Below are 14458 nucleotides of genomic sequence, written 5' to 3'. Positions count from 1 at the left end.
AGATCATCATGCTTGTGGTTGCAAGTCATTACAAAGATTTCCAGAAGTAGTATCCTGAATTCTCAAGTGCCAAACCCTTTATTGTGGAAGAAGGTATATATCTTTCTAATTGACTCCATTTTTTCAAACCAAACTATTTTGAATTAAGGCACAAAAATTTTGTTCTTTTTAAAGAGATCATTCAAGCAATCTGTGGTATAACATGGTCATTATCAGAAAGAATTTTTTAAAAAGTTAAATTGTTAAAAGTCAGGATGAAGAATGGGTAATAGGTATTGAAGGGCAGACTATTTAGAGGAGATTAGTGAAATTGTGTTATATGCCGTTGGATGCTGAGATAACAATTAAGTAACGGCTTAGATGATGTATGCAGTATTTTTGAAGGCATAGACTTGGTTAATAATGATATGAAGGCAATTGGGGGCGGAAGGTTTTGGACAATGTGAGAGTTCAATTTTATCCCAAAGATACCGATGGTTCGTGGGTACAGTTTTATAAAAGTTTCGGAGCCAAAGTATTATATTGCAAGATTAATGAAAGAAGATCAGCAAATAAAAAGAGAATAATGGATTAAACCGATCTGCAAAAAGTACTTAACAGCAATTGAATTAATACTAGATAACCCAAAAAGTCATTAATTGCAATCTCACATATTGTATCAAATTACGTCAGTTTGTTAATTTATAATTTCTGTATAATTCTTTTGTAATTAAAGCATTTCTATGTATTATTTGCAACTCAAATATTTAAAAGCTGGTTGTTAATCATGACGTGATTTGCTATTTTCTTAGTAAGTAAAGTTGACCCCACAAACACGGTTTTGAACAAAAACTACCATACGTACTGATAATTAATTCCATGCCAGTGTGAACTTTAGGCCATTGATTCTTCTTAATTAATCAACAGCCTTTTTCCGACCACTAATTTGCTTTCGGCCGGACCGAATCGATCACGTTAAAAGAGCATTATTGGAAGTCACAAAAGTCTTTATCATTGTAAAATTCACTAATTTGCTTTCGGCCAGACCGAATGGAATCTAGATCGATCACGTTAAAAGAGCATTATTGGAAGTCACAAGACAAAAGTATATCATTGTAAGTGGACCTGCTCCAACATCGTTTTGGGTGTGTCAATAATGTTGTTTAAAAGAATAGAGAATCCATTTACCTTTTTATTTATGTAGATAATGCATATAATTAATCGTAATTTCTCTGTTTTTGTGCTATTTGCTACATAAATTCAACATCCAACATGAGCCATATTATATAAGTAATATATATATATATATATTATATTGAACGATTGAGCAAAAATATATATATATATATATATTGAACGTTGGGTGCAAAACTTAACCTAATTAAACTACTACACTAGTTTATATCATATTTTAATTAACTAATTTTTTCTTCCCATTTTTCTTTTATAATAGTTTTGGGACCCCACCCTCCAAACTTTATTTCTATGCATATTATTTCTTTTGAGAAACCTCTTTTGTCAATATTCAAACCTGTTTTCCATTCTCATTAGTTTTGCTATATACAATCAAAGTCGCGTACTAATCTGCGTATCAATACTGATTCCTTTATATTTAAAATTTAAATTAGCATTATTTTCAATCAAATCAACTTTTTGACCAATCACATTCAATTGGTGCACATATTAGTGCGCAGTTGTGCTTGCAATTAGATTTTTCCTTTAATTATATATTAACCTTGCTGACTAGCATATCATCCAGGCTATTGCCAAGAAGTTTCTCTTCTTTTTCTGACCCACTTCGGAGACATTTGTCGGGAAATTAAATCGAGGGAAAGATATAACATCCGGAAGGTTGGTAACAAAGATCTAATTAGATGGCACGTTAAGGGAAAGTTGCCAATAAATTTCATTCTATCTTTTCTATTAACACATTTGACCTACTTGTCAATTTTTTCTACCATATGCACTTAGTAATGATGGATATTATGTGCAGGCTAGCTGTTGCCAAGAAGTTGCCGAGAAGTTTATCTTCTATTTCTGACCCACTTAGGAGACATCTATCGGGAAATTAAATCGAGGGAAAGATCTAACATCTGGAAGATTGGTGACAGAGACCTAATTAGATGGCACTTTAAGGAAGTTATCAAGAAATTTCATTCTATCTTTTCTTTCCACACACGTTTGACCCACTTGTTAATTTTTTCTACCATATTTACATGATGAGTAATGATAAATATTATGTGCATTTGAATTTAGAAATAATATATTTAAAATGTTCTTTTAAAGATTAAAATGTTCTTTTAAAGCAAAAAATAAACCTGATAAAGTATAACAAATCAGTCCAATAATTCTAAAGTTGGAATATTGATCATTTTTATTAGGCCTAAATTATATTTAATGACCTATATTGAATAAGTCTACTAGTATTAATAAATTATTGAAGTTAATTAAGAGTTTTAATTAGGTTTAATAATTATGTTAAATTCAATTTAATTTTTATTAAATGAGTTAGATTCATTTTAAAATTTAAATATTGGTCATTAAAAATTTATTTTAATTTAAAATCATCACTGATTGAAGTCCCTATGTAGTCTCAGTTACTACAAATTCTACGTTGAATGAACTGCTAGATTATGTTTTCAATTTCAAGCTCTCTTATTGAATGATCGCCACTGAGTTCGAACTCGTTAGCACCCTCTCCCAAATCTCTATATAAATAAACTTTAGTCTCCCAAATCTCTATATAAATAAACTTGGCCCCACAAACACGGTTTTGAACAAAAACTACTATACTGATAATCAATTCCAGTATGAACTTTAGACCTTTCCCAATTTTCTTTTATAATAATTTTGGGACCCGACCCTCCAAACTTTATTTCCTAGTGTTTTCCATGCATCTTATTTCTTTTGAGAAACCTCTTTTGTCAATATTCAAACCTGTTTTCCATTCTCATTTAATTATATATTAACCTTGCTGGCTAGCATATGCAGGCTGTTGCCAAGAAGTTGCCGAGAAGTTTATCTTTTTTTTTTCTGACCCACTTAGGAGACATTTATCGATCGGGAAATTAAATCGAGAGAAAGATCTAACATCCAGAAGATTGGTGACAAAGAAATTTCATTCTAACTTTTCTACCATATGCACATGATGAGTAATGATAGATATTATGTGAATTTAAAATTTGGATATAATATATTTAAAATGTTATTGTAAAGAGAAAAATAAACCTAATAATGTGTAACGATCCAGTTCAATAATTCTAAAGTTGGAATATTGATAATTTTTATTGGGCCTAAATTATATTTATTAGGCCATATTGAATAAACTCACAAGCGATAAATTATGAGGTTGATTAGGAATTTTAATTAGGCTCAATAATTAGGTTAAATTCTATTTATTATTTATTAAATGAGTTAGACTCATTTTAAAATTTAAAAATTGGCTATTAGAAATTCATTTCAATTTAAAAAGTGATTGAAGTCTCTTATGCAGTTTCAGTCACTGCAAATCCTACATTGAATGAACTATTAGATCATGTTTTCAAATTCAAACTCTCTTCTTGAATGATCACCACCGAGTCCAATCTCTCTACATATATTAACCAAGTCCAACTCGAACTAATCGTTTGCACCATCTCCCAAATTTTTCTATAAATATCTTTCATTCCGTGTGTTATTTAAAAAAACTATAAACCTTCGTAATTACAGTGGCCAAACCCATGAAAGGAAATCAGTCGCACCTTGAAAAAATTGAATTAGCGCTACAAGATAAATAGTTTGATCATTAATTAGAATTATCATACGTTAGCTAGTTATATATATATATATATATATATTTATATATTATTATTATTATTATTATTATTATTATTATTATTATTAAAAATAGCTCTTTGGAAGCCAATGTTCACGTACCACGCATGTTCTTATATTTACAAATATACCATTTATCATATTTCATTTCGTATATTATAATTATATATATACCATATATCTCATGCATCTCAGGTTTCATAAATTTAGTCACGATGTCACTTATGTTTTATTTATCTTAACGGATACAGTCAAAGTCAAAGCACTCATAAATTGATTTCCAAACAATGGACTTTAGACTTGATTCTTGACCATTAAACTATCGATCTGACTACTCCCAAGAAGGTTGATTCCATCTTTCATGTCTGACCCACTCGCCTACTTTTTTGACTATATGCACATGCGCTGATGAGTATTGATAGATATTATAATGTTCAATGCATGTGGTCGACGTTACTGCCAAAAAGTTGCCGACAAGTTTCCACCCACTTCCTTCTCTATCATTATTTATTTGCCATAACACTACTGATCTATATTCTATAATTGGACCCCTTGGTGAATACTAGTAATCGCGGATACTGAGAGTTTGAAAGCGTGACTTCTTCCATGGCCTTTCAATTAGGAGCTTCTTCCTCCTCTTCATCTCCTTCCATCTTTCTATGGAATCATGATGTATTCTTGAGCTTTAGAGGTAAAGATGTTCGCCATAATTTTATTGCTCATCTAAATCATGCTTTGTGTCGAAGTGGAATCAAGACTTATATAGACAACAATCTTGAAAGAGGAGAGGAAATTTCACCGGCACTTTTCAAAGTTATTGAAGAGTCACAGATTTCGATCATTGTACTCTCTAAAAACTATGCAGAATCTAGATGGTGCTTAGATGAGCTATTGAAGATTCTTGATTGCAAGGAAGGAATGCAACAAATTCTTCTACCAATTTTTTATCATGTGGATCCAACAGAAGTACGGCATCAAAAAGGGATTTTTGGGGAATCCTTTAATAAACTTGGAGATAAGCTCAAGGATAATGCAAAGATGGAGAAATGGAAGGACGCTTTGGAAACAGTCGCCAATTTGTCTGATTTCCCATTAGTGTGCTTCCGGTAAGCTTTGCCTACATGCACTTTGTCATCATGTGTATGCATATATTATGCTATATATATTTGGGCTATTTATGGGTAAAATTGATCAGACAAATCCAGGATCTAAAATGGGGCAACGGGTGAAGATAAAATACCATACAAAGAGAAAACTATTTGATATTTGGGATTATTTTTTGCATTGAATAATTATAAGCAAAACATGGTCAGATTGTAGAAATCCTTTCTTATTATGGGATTATTCTGAATATTTTGTGTTTATGATTATTTTTGGAATTGAACTTTTTATGCAAAACATAGTAAAATTAATTTAGAAATCCTTTCTGATGCAAGGATTTAGTATCAACTACCACTACCACATTAGTTTTACCTAAAGTTTATTGAAGAAATAGAAGAACATGAAACAGATAAAAAAATATATATAGATTTTATTCTTTTTTGCCCTTTGTAACGTCTTTTGATTAATTGCAAGCAAAATCTAAGGAATAGAGCTGGAATATATATGGAATTTCGTCCATCAATTGACTGTTCAATGAGAGTTGAAAAAAAATAACTAAAGAATAAGATTTGGACTGATGACAAGAAATAATAATAATAATAAAATAAAAAACAGCTTTAAAATATAAGTAGTGGTTTTTAGTTTTAATTTGTTTCTAAATATAAACAGTCACAAATACTTTTAAATTATACATTTCAGATTAATGGGAAAAATTTTAGTTAAAAAGTTTGTTATGAATACATACAAAATTAGAATGAAAATCATGTAAGTCAACAACGGAACAAGGTGATCACGACAAATGCACAATATAATATATTAATATTGAAACATTGGAAGGAGAAAGCGGGCCGGCTACTCTTTGATATCATAATAAATTACTCTTTTAACTCAATCGTATTGAATATGGGGAAAGCTTGTATGCCTCCCCCGACCCATGCATTTGACCCCTAAAAGTTACTGTTGGTCAACTTTTTTTTATTTTTTTACTTATAAGAAAGTGATTTTAAGTCTATTGGTGTATTTTTTTTTATTTTTTAAAAATATTTAAATCTATTAAAAAAATGTGAAAAAAAGTTACTAGCGGTCACTTTGAGCGGTGCTACTCAGGCGGCAGAGTAGTACTGCTTATTGAATATATGTCATCTACCTAGTGTGAAATGTCTGACTCTTTAAATTTTTTTTTCTTTTTTATTGATAGGGATGATGAATCAGAATTTATCCAAAAAATCATTATGTGGGTGAACCAAAAAATAGAAAAGCGAATGCCTTTAAGCGTTGCCAAGCATCCAATTGGGATAGAATCTCGTATACGAGACATTTATCAGCGTTTAAGTATCGAAAGGAATGATATTATACGCGTGGTAGGGATATTCGGAACCGGTGGAATTGGTAAGACAACTATTGCAAACGATATTTATAATCAGATTTCTTCTCAATTTGAAGGAAGCTGTTTCTTGAGAAATATTAGAGAAACTTCAAAACAAGGAGGAGGTCTGATTCAGCTACAAAATACACTTCTTTCAGAGATCTTAGGAACAAAATTGGATATTAATGATGTCCATAGAGGAGTCAATGTAATTAGGGATAGACTTCAATCTAAAAAGATTCTACTAATTTTTGATGATGTGGATAAAATGGTCCAACTAGAAAAATTAGTTGGAGATCTTGCTTGGTTTGGTTCAGGAAGTAGAGTTATCATAACAACAAGAGATCAACATTTATTGGATAACTCTAAAGTTGATTCAAAATACAAGGTGAGGGCTTTGGATGACACTGAAGCTCTTCAACTCTTTAGCTTGTATGCTTTTGAGGAAAAGGAACCGTTGAAGGATTATGTGGACCTCTCTAAACAAGTAACAAACTATGTTCAGGGCTTCCACTAGCTTTAACAGTGCTAGGTTCGGATCTAAATGGTCGAAATATAGATCAATGGAAGTGTGCATTGGATAAGTATAGAAAAATTCCCCACCGAAATATTCAGAGCGTACGTCAAATAAGTTATGATAGTTTGGAAGATAATGAGAAAGACATGTTCCTTGATATTGCATTTTTCTTCAAAGGAGAACCTTTAGCAAAGGTCATGGAAATATTTGATAGTTGCGGTTTTTTTCCAGCTCATGGTATCCAGAGGCTTATGGAAAAGTGTCTTATTACTATTATGCTGAATAATGATGGATATGTTTGGATGCATGACTTTCTACAAGATATGGGTCGAATAATTGAATGAGTAAAATCATCCAAAGATCCTAGCAAACGCAGCAGATTGTGGTTTCACAAGGATGTTCGTGAAGTGTTGGAAGAAGATACGGTAAGAGTCACAAAGAAATTCTTGGATTTTACATTTACTTCCTTTCTATAAAGAGAAATGTACTGGAAAATATTGACTTATGAATTAAGACCTGTCCTAGTGGAAAAAATCCTTTAAATTATCATGAATGAATTTGTTGTTATAAATAGAATTCGTTTATTTATTAAGATGAATCACTAAATTAAGTACCATATGTAAATGTCCAGCTTTTTCGTTTCAAATATCAAAATATTTTCTAATGTGGTGTCTACTGTCTCTTCTAGCTGGCGTTTGTTTTATGAAAAGTTAAAAGAGTACTCATTTACTTACGTAAGTTGGGAAAGAAAAGAAAGTCTTTTATATTTTAACATGTGAATAATTAGTATTGGAAAATAGCATGAAAAGATAACGAGAGAGTAGTATTTTTTGTGAAATAATATACCGTCAACTCAAAAATTATTAACTTTAGCAAAATTCATGTAACTTATGAAAGACTTTATATATGCACTAATTTTGCTGACACTTTTACATATGCATTCTCTTATATTAGGGGCCAAACGAAATTGAAGGCATAGTCATAGATTTACCTGAAGGTGATGAGGAGATCAGCTTGTATCCAAAAGCATTTCGACATATGAAAAGACTTAGAGTCTTTATTAATCGTAATGCACGTTTTTCTTGTACACCCAATTATCTTTCTGACAAGTTAAGAGTCCTTGATTGGTATAACTATCCTTCACCATATTTGCCATGTGATTTTCAAGGGAAGAATCTCGTTGTGTTTAGAATGCGTGATAGCATCATCAAGGAACTAGGGGTTGGATTCAAGCCCAAGGTATGTACAATTATATTCATCGATAATTTTTTTTGTTCTTTAAGCTATTTAGTAAACTCCATTCAACATTATTTTCTTTTCTTTTACAGAATTTGACATCCATGGCTTTCGAGTCTTGTAGTTACTTAACAGAAATTCCGGATCTTTCAAGCACCCATAATTTGAAGGAATTGCTTGTCACATATTGTGACAATGTAGTTAAGGTGCATGATTCCGTTGGATCTTTGAAATATCTTTCTACGTTGAGTTTTTTTGCATGCTCTAAACTCCAAATTCTTCCAAGAAGCCTTAAGTTGAGATCTTTAAGCCGGTTTGATCTTGGATGTTGCTCAAGCCTTCGTGATCTTCCTGAAATCGAGTGTAAAATAGAAGCTTTATGTGAATTGAAACTATCTGGCACTGCAGTAGAAGAACTACCTTTATCCATTGGGAACATTGTTGGACTTAATACTTTAGATCTAAGTTATTGCAAAAACCTTATGCGTCTCCCAATTGCTTTGATCCAGTTGCAATATTTAGACTATATTTATTTTGCGGGAGTTACAAATTTTGTAAAGAAGATGGTGAGGGATGATGGAAAATCCCTTGATCTGCCTAACGATTCTACAACAATGGAAGGCAACATATCAAATTCAAGCACTGCATTACAAGTATCGAATCTTCAAATTAGTTGTTCCCATTCAGAATCAAATTTCTTTCCACTATATAGTTTCTTTACAATGTTTAATTCCTCTACCAACTTGGGTTTGTTAGTTTTATCGGAGACTGATATTGTTAGCCTTCCCACGAGCATCAAAGGATTCGTTGCACTAACTGATCTTCACTTGGCAAATTGTCATAAACTCGAAGAAATAGCAGAGCTTCCTCCAAATTTAGTACAATTAGATGTTAGTGGATGCAAGTCACTAGAAAGATTTTCGGAAGTATCAAAAATATTGGAATTCAATGGAAGCCACATCAGATCGCTAAAATACATTGATATGCGTGACTGCCACAAAATGCATGAGAATATATGGAATGATAAAGTGGAAAATCCTTTATTGTGGAAGGTATGTATGTATGTGTGATCTCATTTTTAATAGTATGCTTGACTCAAAATTAAATTGTTGATGATGATGATATTTGACATTTAACAGGGACTCTATGATTATGACGCTGCTTTGTTTCCGGAAAATCATGAGATTCCAAACTGGTTCAAATATGTTCATGAGTTTTTAGATAATGAGATGGAGAAGGGGCCTGATGATGATGCCCGATGGAGGGGAACAGAAGAACGTGATGATTATGCCCGACGGTGGGGAACAGGAGAAGAATGGGCAATAGATATCAAGGGGCCACACCATTTGGAGGATATTAGTGGAATTGTCTTGTATGTCGTACACTTTATCACTAATGCTGGTGGCCAGTACAGAATTCCTCATGATGTTAAGATTAACAGTAAGGGCTCAAATCATGTATGCGGTGTTGAAGGGGTACAATTGATTTTTCGTGGTTGCAGCAACGAGAGACGAATTGAATATAATATATGGGTGGGGTACTCCAATTTACAATCTTTTGAGCAAGAGGTTTTGGACAACTTGCAAGTCCAATTTTGTGTCGGTCCTCTTAGGCACGTAGTTACGATGCCGTTTTATACAAGTTGTAGAGCCAAGGTGGTATACAAGAATGAAACGAGAGCAAACAGAAAAAGAAAAATGGGTGAAGCCAATGTTCCAAACAGTCCTCAACAGCTATTGGCTTAATGATAACCCAAGTAAGTCACCCCGGTTCGTACTGTGTTTTTAATTGATGGATTAAAAAATTCTATATGAAATTTTTTACACTACATACAAGATCGTGTGCTCTCTGTACAGAATAGAATTTTTCAAAAAAAAAAAAAAAAGGAAAAAATGAAAATATAAGATTGTGTGCTCTGTGTCATAGATCTATACTAGAAATTGTCGCCAAGCACATAAATTGTTGACGGGTGTGCAGTGTTGCAATCCATACACTCTGCATTTAAACCAGAGCTTATCAAAAAGTTGAAGATAAAAAATGATCAGATGGCTATATGACAAAGGTTAAGGCCCATAAACTTTGTGTATGGTGGAGCATATATGTTTATACTAATTTATACTTTGCAATGAAATATGATGTTTTAGACCTAATTTAGTCTTTGCCAATGAAATAAAGGTGGTCATTTGGTTACTATTTGATGTTCAAATTCCCTTAATCAACTCAGGTTGCATGTGTATTGCCAGTATTGCCCAAGTTGGTGGAGAAAGAGGACAACTGCATTGATTGTCAAGCATATTATTGCTCAAATGGTGGTTTACTTTCGAGTAAGGTGGTTAATTCTGCACTATCTGGTTTTTTCCTATAGAGTACTAATAGTTCTTTATTTCCTTAGACACAGTACTTCTTTCATAGATTTTAATAATCTGCTTTTCTAGGATGATTATGTGCTTTGCTTTGGTGATCCACAAAGAATACCAAGGTTAGAAAAATCACTTTCTTGTCCATTCCTTTAGTTCGAGTTTATACTTGGTTTCATTTTTGAACCAGAAAGGAATGAGTAGACACTGAATTTTCATATGGGGTAGCGTTTAGTGAACATGGAAGCACTTGTGCAGAAGTTTGAAGAAGCAACTCCGGTTTTATCATATTTGCCAAAACCTGTCAGCTCCATTCAACATATATAGCATTTCCAAGTTTAGCATTTGCAGCCCAAGCGGTCTGCCGGCCCTTGTTGCTACTATTTCTTTGGAATCTTTGGAATCTCAGGTGAGATTTTCCTTTCATTTTTGTTTGTTCTCTCTGGTCTTAAGACTTCATTTTTGCTTCATATATGATGTCAAGATTTCCATGAATCTACTCGTGGGGTTGCATATGTAGTGGCATTATTGCTCATGTTGGTTGGTAGGGATTATGGGAACTCACTCTATTGATCTGAACTTTTGGGTTTAGGGACCTGTACAACATGTGCACTGATGTAACATGTCTTTATTTTCAAGGACGTCTTCTTTTGTAGACTTTAGTAATCTATCTATTCTAACACTATTGGAATTCAATCACAGGAGAAAAGAGGGATTCTTAAACTTGGGGCATCAAACTTCCAGATTAGGCGGAGAGGACTATGATGATCCAAAGGTAGATTTGGAGTTAGAGCTTCGACTTGTTTGACATGAATAAGAATCTTGAGTCTTGGAGGTTGGGAGTTCCTCGAAAATTCCCAGTTCAAATTCATCATGGAATCTGGAGTTTAAACCATTTGTGTGTTGCGCAATTCTTTCTTACTTTTCTAGTCTTGTGTGTTGTGAGTAGTTAATCTGGGTGGTATTCAGCAGTTCTTGATCATCAAGAACGTTACAGAATGACATGTACGTGTAAAAGAGCTGAATCTTAAGACCACCACACTACTGCCACTGTCATCCATCTCTCTCTCTCTCTCTCTCTCTTTGGTTATTTATAAGGTTGAACAATTTGGATCTAGCTGTCAATTTTGCCAAAAGTATGGGGAATCTTCATGCTATTAATTAGCTTATAAGCTTTTCACTTTGTTTGTTTGCTTATAGCCATTAGTTTGTTACTTGCATGATGAATTCAAGTGTTGTGCTGCCCTGAACATTTTCTTCTATAGCCATACTACAGCAAGTTTCCGCTAAAAACACTTGCTGAAAAACCAGAAAATACCACTTACCTCATTCAAAAACTCCCATCGAGTTGGAGAGCAACATATACAGAACAACGAAATATTGAAACAGACTTATTTACATCTTAAATTTTCTAAATCAGCTCTTTCTAAAATCAACCACCCCATACATCATGAGGTGGATTAGACCTATCCAAACACAGCGCTGAATTCCCTTCAGCACCTTCTATAGCTAAAAAATCTGCAATCTGATTAGTTTCAATATATTCGAAGATCTTGGTGGGTAAAACTTGACACCATTCCCATCTATACCAAGAAATTAGATTAGCCTTTACAGGTGTATCTTCCCCCCTTCGAGGACAATAAGGTATAGCATTAATCTGAGATGCCAAATCTGATCCTAAATGGTCCTGTAATTTAACCAAATTCCGCTCAGATGAAGGCATGACCTCTTAAGTTTCAAACCTTCTTGCCAACCACATCAACTTTTTCAGCCATCAATATTTGATGGCTGCTGCTTCTTTGAAGGATTCAGGTGTTTGGAGCTAAAAAAGACGGGCCATAACGAGCGTCGAGCTCCCATATATAAAATTTCAAGCTGACTTCATGTGTAATGCTCTCTTTTCCCTCACACCCAATCCTCTCTCATCAATAGACTGACATACTTTTTCCCAAGAAACCCATTTTTTCTTTACTTCACCTTCTCTATCTCCCAAATGAGAAAAAGTCTGAGAAGAGCATGGTAATAAACCTCAAAACTGATTTGGGCACATTCAGAACCGAGAGCAAATGAATTGGCATGCTTGATCAAACATGCTTAATCAAGACTAATTTTCCCCATTGTTCCTTTTAATGAGAATAGGTACACCAAGATATGTAGAAGGAAACAAATTATCCCTTAGAAACCAGTTTCATCCAGCATAATATGTTTCCTAGAAACAAGAGCATTTTTTCCTTCCACTTACTAAATACTTCAGATAAACTCTTCAAGGATTTATTGGATTGATTAGGGAAGATAACAATGCCATTAGTGTATAAAAGAAAAACCAAAGGTCAAATATATCCATAAAAATCTCCATTCAAGTCTACCATATGCTTTTTCATATTAAACGTTATGTTGGGCCCTAACAATTATCCACGTGGACTGCTCTCTGTCATGGGCACATGAACTTTTAAGCGACGTGCACCAGAGCTAGACGAGTAAATTATAAAGGAGAGGTATAAAGGCAGCTCATACTTTGGATAGGCACACGGACAATGGAAGAAAGTAGTTTCTTGTATCATACTTTGGATACACAAATAATGGATGTTGTTCCAATTAGCAGGATCTTATGATAAATTCAACTTTGGATACAGTCGCTAAGCTACAAAGTGCCCTGATTGTATTTGTCTCTGAAATCCCCAGAGAGATACCATTTCTTTATTTTGAGCAGAGCTAACCATTATTTTATGTTTACCACCCTAATTGAAAGCAAAACCTGTTTTGACACAAATTCCATGATAGTTGGATATTGGATAGTACATGGTTTTTCTGTATTTGCCTTGTTGTAGGTTTAAGGAGTGGGGCTTGAGAAAGGGTGGGGGAACACTGCAGAAAGTGTTTAGGACAATGTTAGGATGCTTTCTGAGGTACTCCAAGCAATGTTATGAAAATACTACGATGTCGATTAGAAAATGTGATACCCGAAAGAAAATTTAGATCAAAAGAATTTCTAAAATTTAGAAAATGTCGATTTATCTCAATTAATTTGGAGCTAGCCGGCAATCATGCTACAAATGGGGAATCTTTTAATCTGTAGCTGGAATTCAAGTGTTGTGTTGCCCTGAAATTTTCATCTACAGCTTTATTACAGTAAATATCTGCTACAAACACTTGCATATTGCATCTTTATGCCCTGTTTTAGCCCCCCATAAACTTCGTTTATGATAGACATTGTTTCTCATCTTTTAAGATTTAGTATAGGCTTTGCCAATGAAATTAAGGTGGTGATTTGGTTACCATTTGATGTTAAGACTCCCTTAATCTACTCAGGTTGCATGCGTATTGGCAGTATTGCCCATGCATGTTTGATGCGAATCAGAAGAATATTGCTCAAAGTGTACCTACGCTGCTTAGACACATTTGGAAGAATGTTCTTTTCCTTCCATTGGAACTATACTAATACAGTCTGGAAGAATGTTTCAAGATGACATGACAATGCCCTTGACTGTTTCTGATGCTCTGTGATGATATATCCAGTCATGAAATCCTAAAAAACTTGTACCGACATTCTATGATTTGGATGTCTAATTTATATGAAATCCTAGCAAAAGTATTTGGTTAATATATATGCCTGTCCGTCAAAATTCTAATAAAGCAACAACTAGCTAGGTAACATTGAATGACGTGAGATTGAGTTCCTTTGAGTTGGAATTCATGTCAGTAAATTTACAGGGGACAAGAAGTACGGTTTCTGTCACTCTGTGTTCTTCAAACAACACTATTGGCTTGCCTAGAAAGATGTTTAATTCAATCAATTCGGTCTGAAGGACGGAGAACATAGGGAACATGTGTTCAACCAATATGCGCAATACAGTCAGCATGGAGGTTCCCATATCCCCCCCAAGTTCCGGTGAAAACTCCAAAAGCTGATGCTACAAGCAAAGACCCAGTGAGACGGGATGCCGGAGTGTATTCAAGCCCGACGACGTATCATGATGAGTAAACACCATTACAGCAGATATATAATTATTAGCGTATCATGCGTTGGCAGTTCCTGGCCTAAGTAATTATCAAGAACAAGCTAAGAAGCCGCCACTGGCCGGCCACTAG

The 14458-nt window shown here is 33.8% G+C and overlaps 2 protein-coding genes across 20 annotated transcripts; both read left to right on the top strand.

Moving 5' to 3' along the window:
* Positions 1 to 4398: 4398 nt before the first annotated feature.
* Positions 4399 to 6776, top strand: LOC122296971 (disease resistance protein RUN1-like). The gene is made up of 2 exons (XM_043106765.1): positions 4399 to 4898; positions 6092 to 6776. The coding sequence occupies exons 1-2, from the start codon at positions 4399 to 4401 to the stop codon at positions 6774 to 6776; spliced, it is 1185 nt and encodes a 394-aa protein (XP_042962699.1).
* On the top strand, positions 4759 to 13970 carry LOC122296422 (probable disease resistance protein RPP1). 19 transcript variants are annotated; one of them, XM_043106101.1, is made up of 8 exons: positions 4786 to 4898; positions 7008 to 7201; positions 7731 to 8015; positions 8105 to 9064; positions 9152 to 9768; positions 10237 to 10341; positions 10448 to 10778; positions 11072 to 11552. In XM_043106101.1, the coding sequence occupies exons 3-5, from the start codon at positions 7815 to 7817 to the stop codon at positions 9755 to 9757; spliced, it is 1767 nt and encodes a 588-aa protein (XP_042962035.1). In that variant the 5' UTR covers positions 4786 to 4898; positions 7008 to 7201; positions 7731 to 7814; the 3' UTR covers positions 9758 to 9768; positions 10237 to 10341; positions 10448 to 10778; positions 11072 to 11552. The 19 variants fall into 19 exon arrangements, with proteins under 19 accessions (XP_042962041.1, XP_042962035.1, XP_042962054.1 ...); XM_043106120.1 differs by lacking the exon at positions 4786 to 4898 and having other exon boundaries at positions 6773 to 7201; positions 10256 to 10336; positions 10448 to 10491; positions 10628 to 10778; XM_043106119.1 differs by lacking the exon at positions 4786 to 4898 and having other exon boundaries at positions 6773 to 7201; positions 10256 to 10336; positions 10448 to 10491; positions 10605 to 10778.
* Positions 13971 to 14458: the final 488 nt, after the last annotated feature.

The sequence above is a fragment of the Carya illinoinensis genome, chromosome 15 (assembly GCF_018687715.1).
Source record: "Carya illinoinensis cultivar Pawnee chromosome 15, C.illinoinensisPawnee_v1, whole genome shotgun sequence".
Classification (NCBI taxonomy): Eukaryota; Viridiplantae; Streptophyta; class Magnoliopsida; order Fagales; family Juglandaceae; genus Carya; species Carya illinoinensis.
The sequence above is the reverse complement of the archived record's forward strand: the minus strand, read 5'-3'. Positions and strand labels throughout refer to the sequence as shown.

What these genes read in the sequence shown, in the direction of transcription:
- LOC122296422 (XM_043106115.1), top strand. Translation starts at nt 7,815, where the DNA reads ATGAAAAGACTTAGAGTCTTTATTAATCGTAATGCACGTTTTTCTTGT. An exon ending in GGGTTGGATTCAAGCCCAAG is followed by an intron (nt 8,016 to 8,104) that starts GTATGTACAATT and finishes TTTCTTTTACAG; the next exon opens with AATTTGACATCCATGGCTTT. An exon ending in AAAATCCTTTATTGTGGAAG is followed by an intron (nt 9,065 to 9,151) that starts GTATGTATGTAT and finishes GACATTTAACAG; the next exon opens with GGACTCTATGATTATGACGC.
- LOC122296971 (XM_043106765.1), top strand. Translation starts at nt 4,399, where the DNA reads ATGGCCTTTCAATTAGGAGCTTCTTCCTCCTCTTCATCTCCTTCCATC. An exon ending in TTCCCATTAGTGTGCTTCCG is followed by an intron (nt 4,899 to 6,091) that starts GTAAGCTTTGCC and finishes TTTTATTGATAG; the next exon opens with GGATGATGAATCAGAATTTA.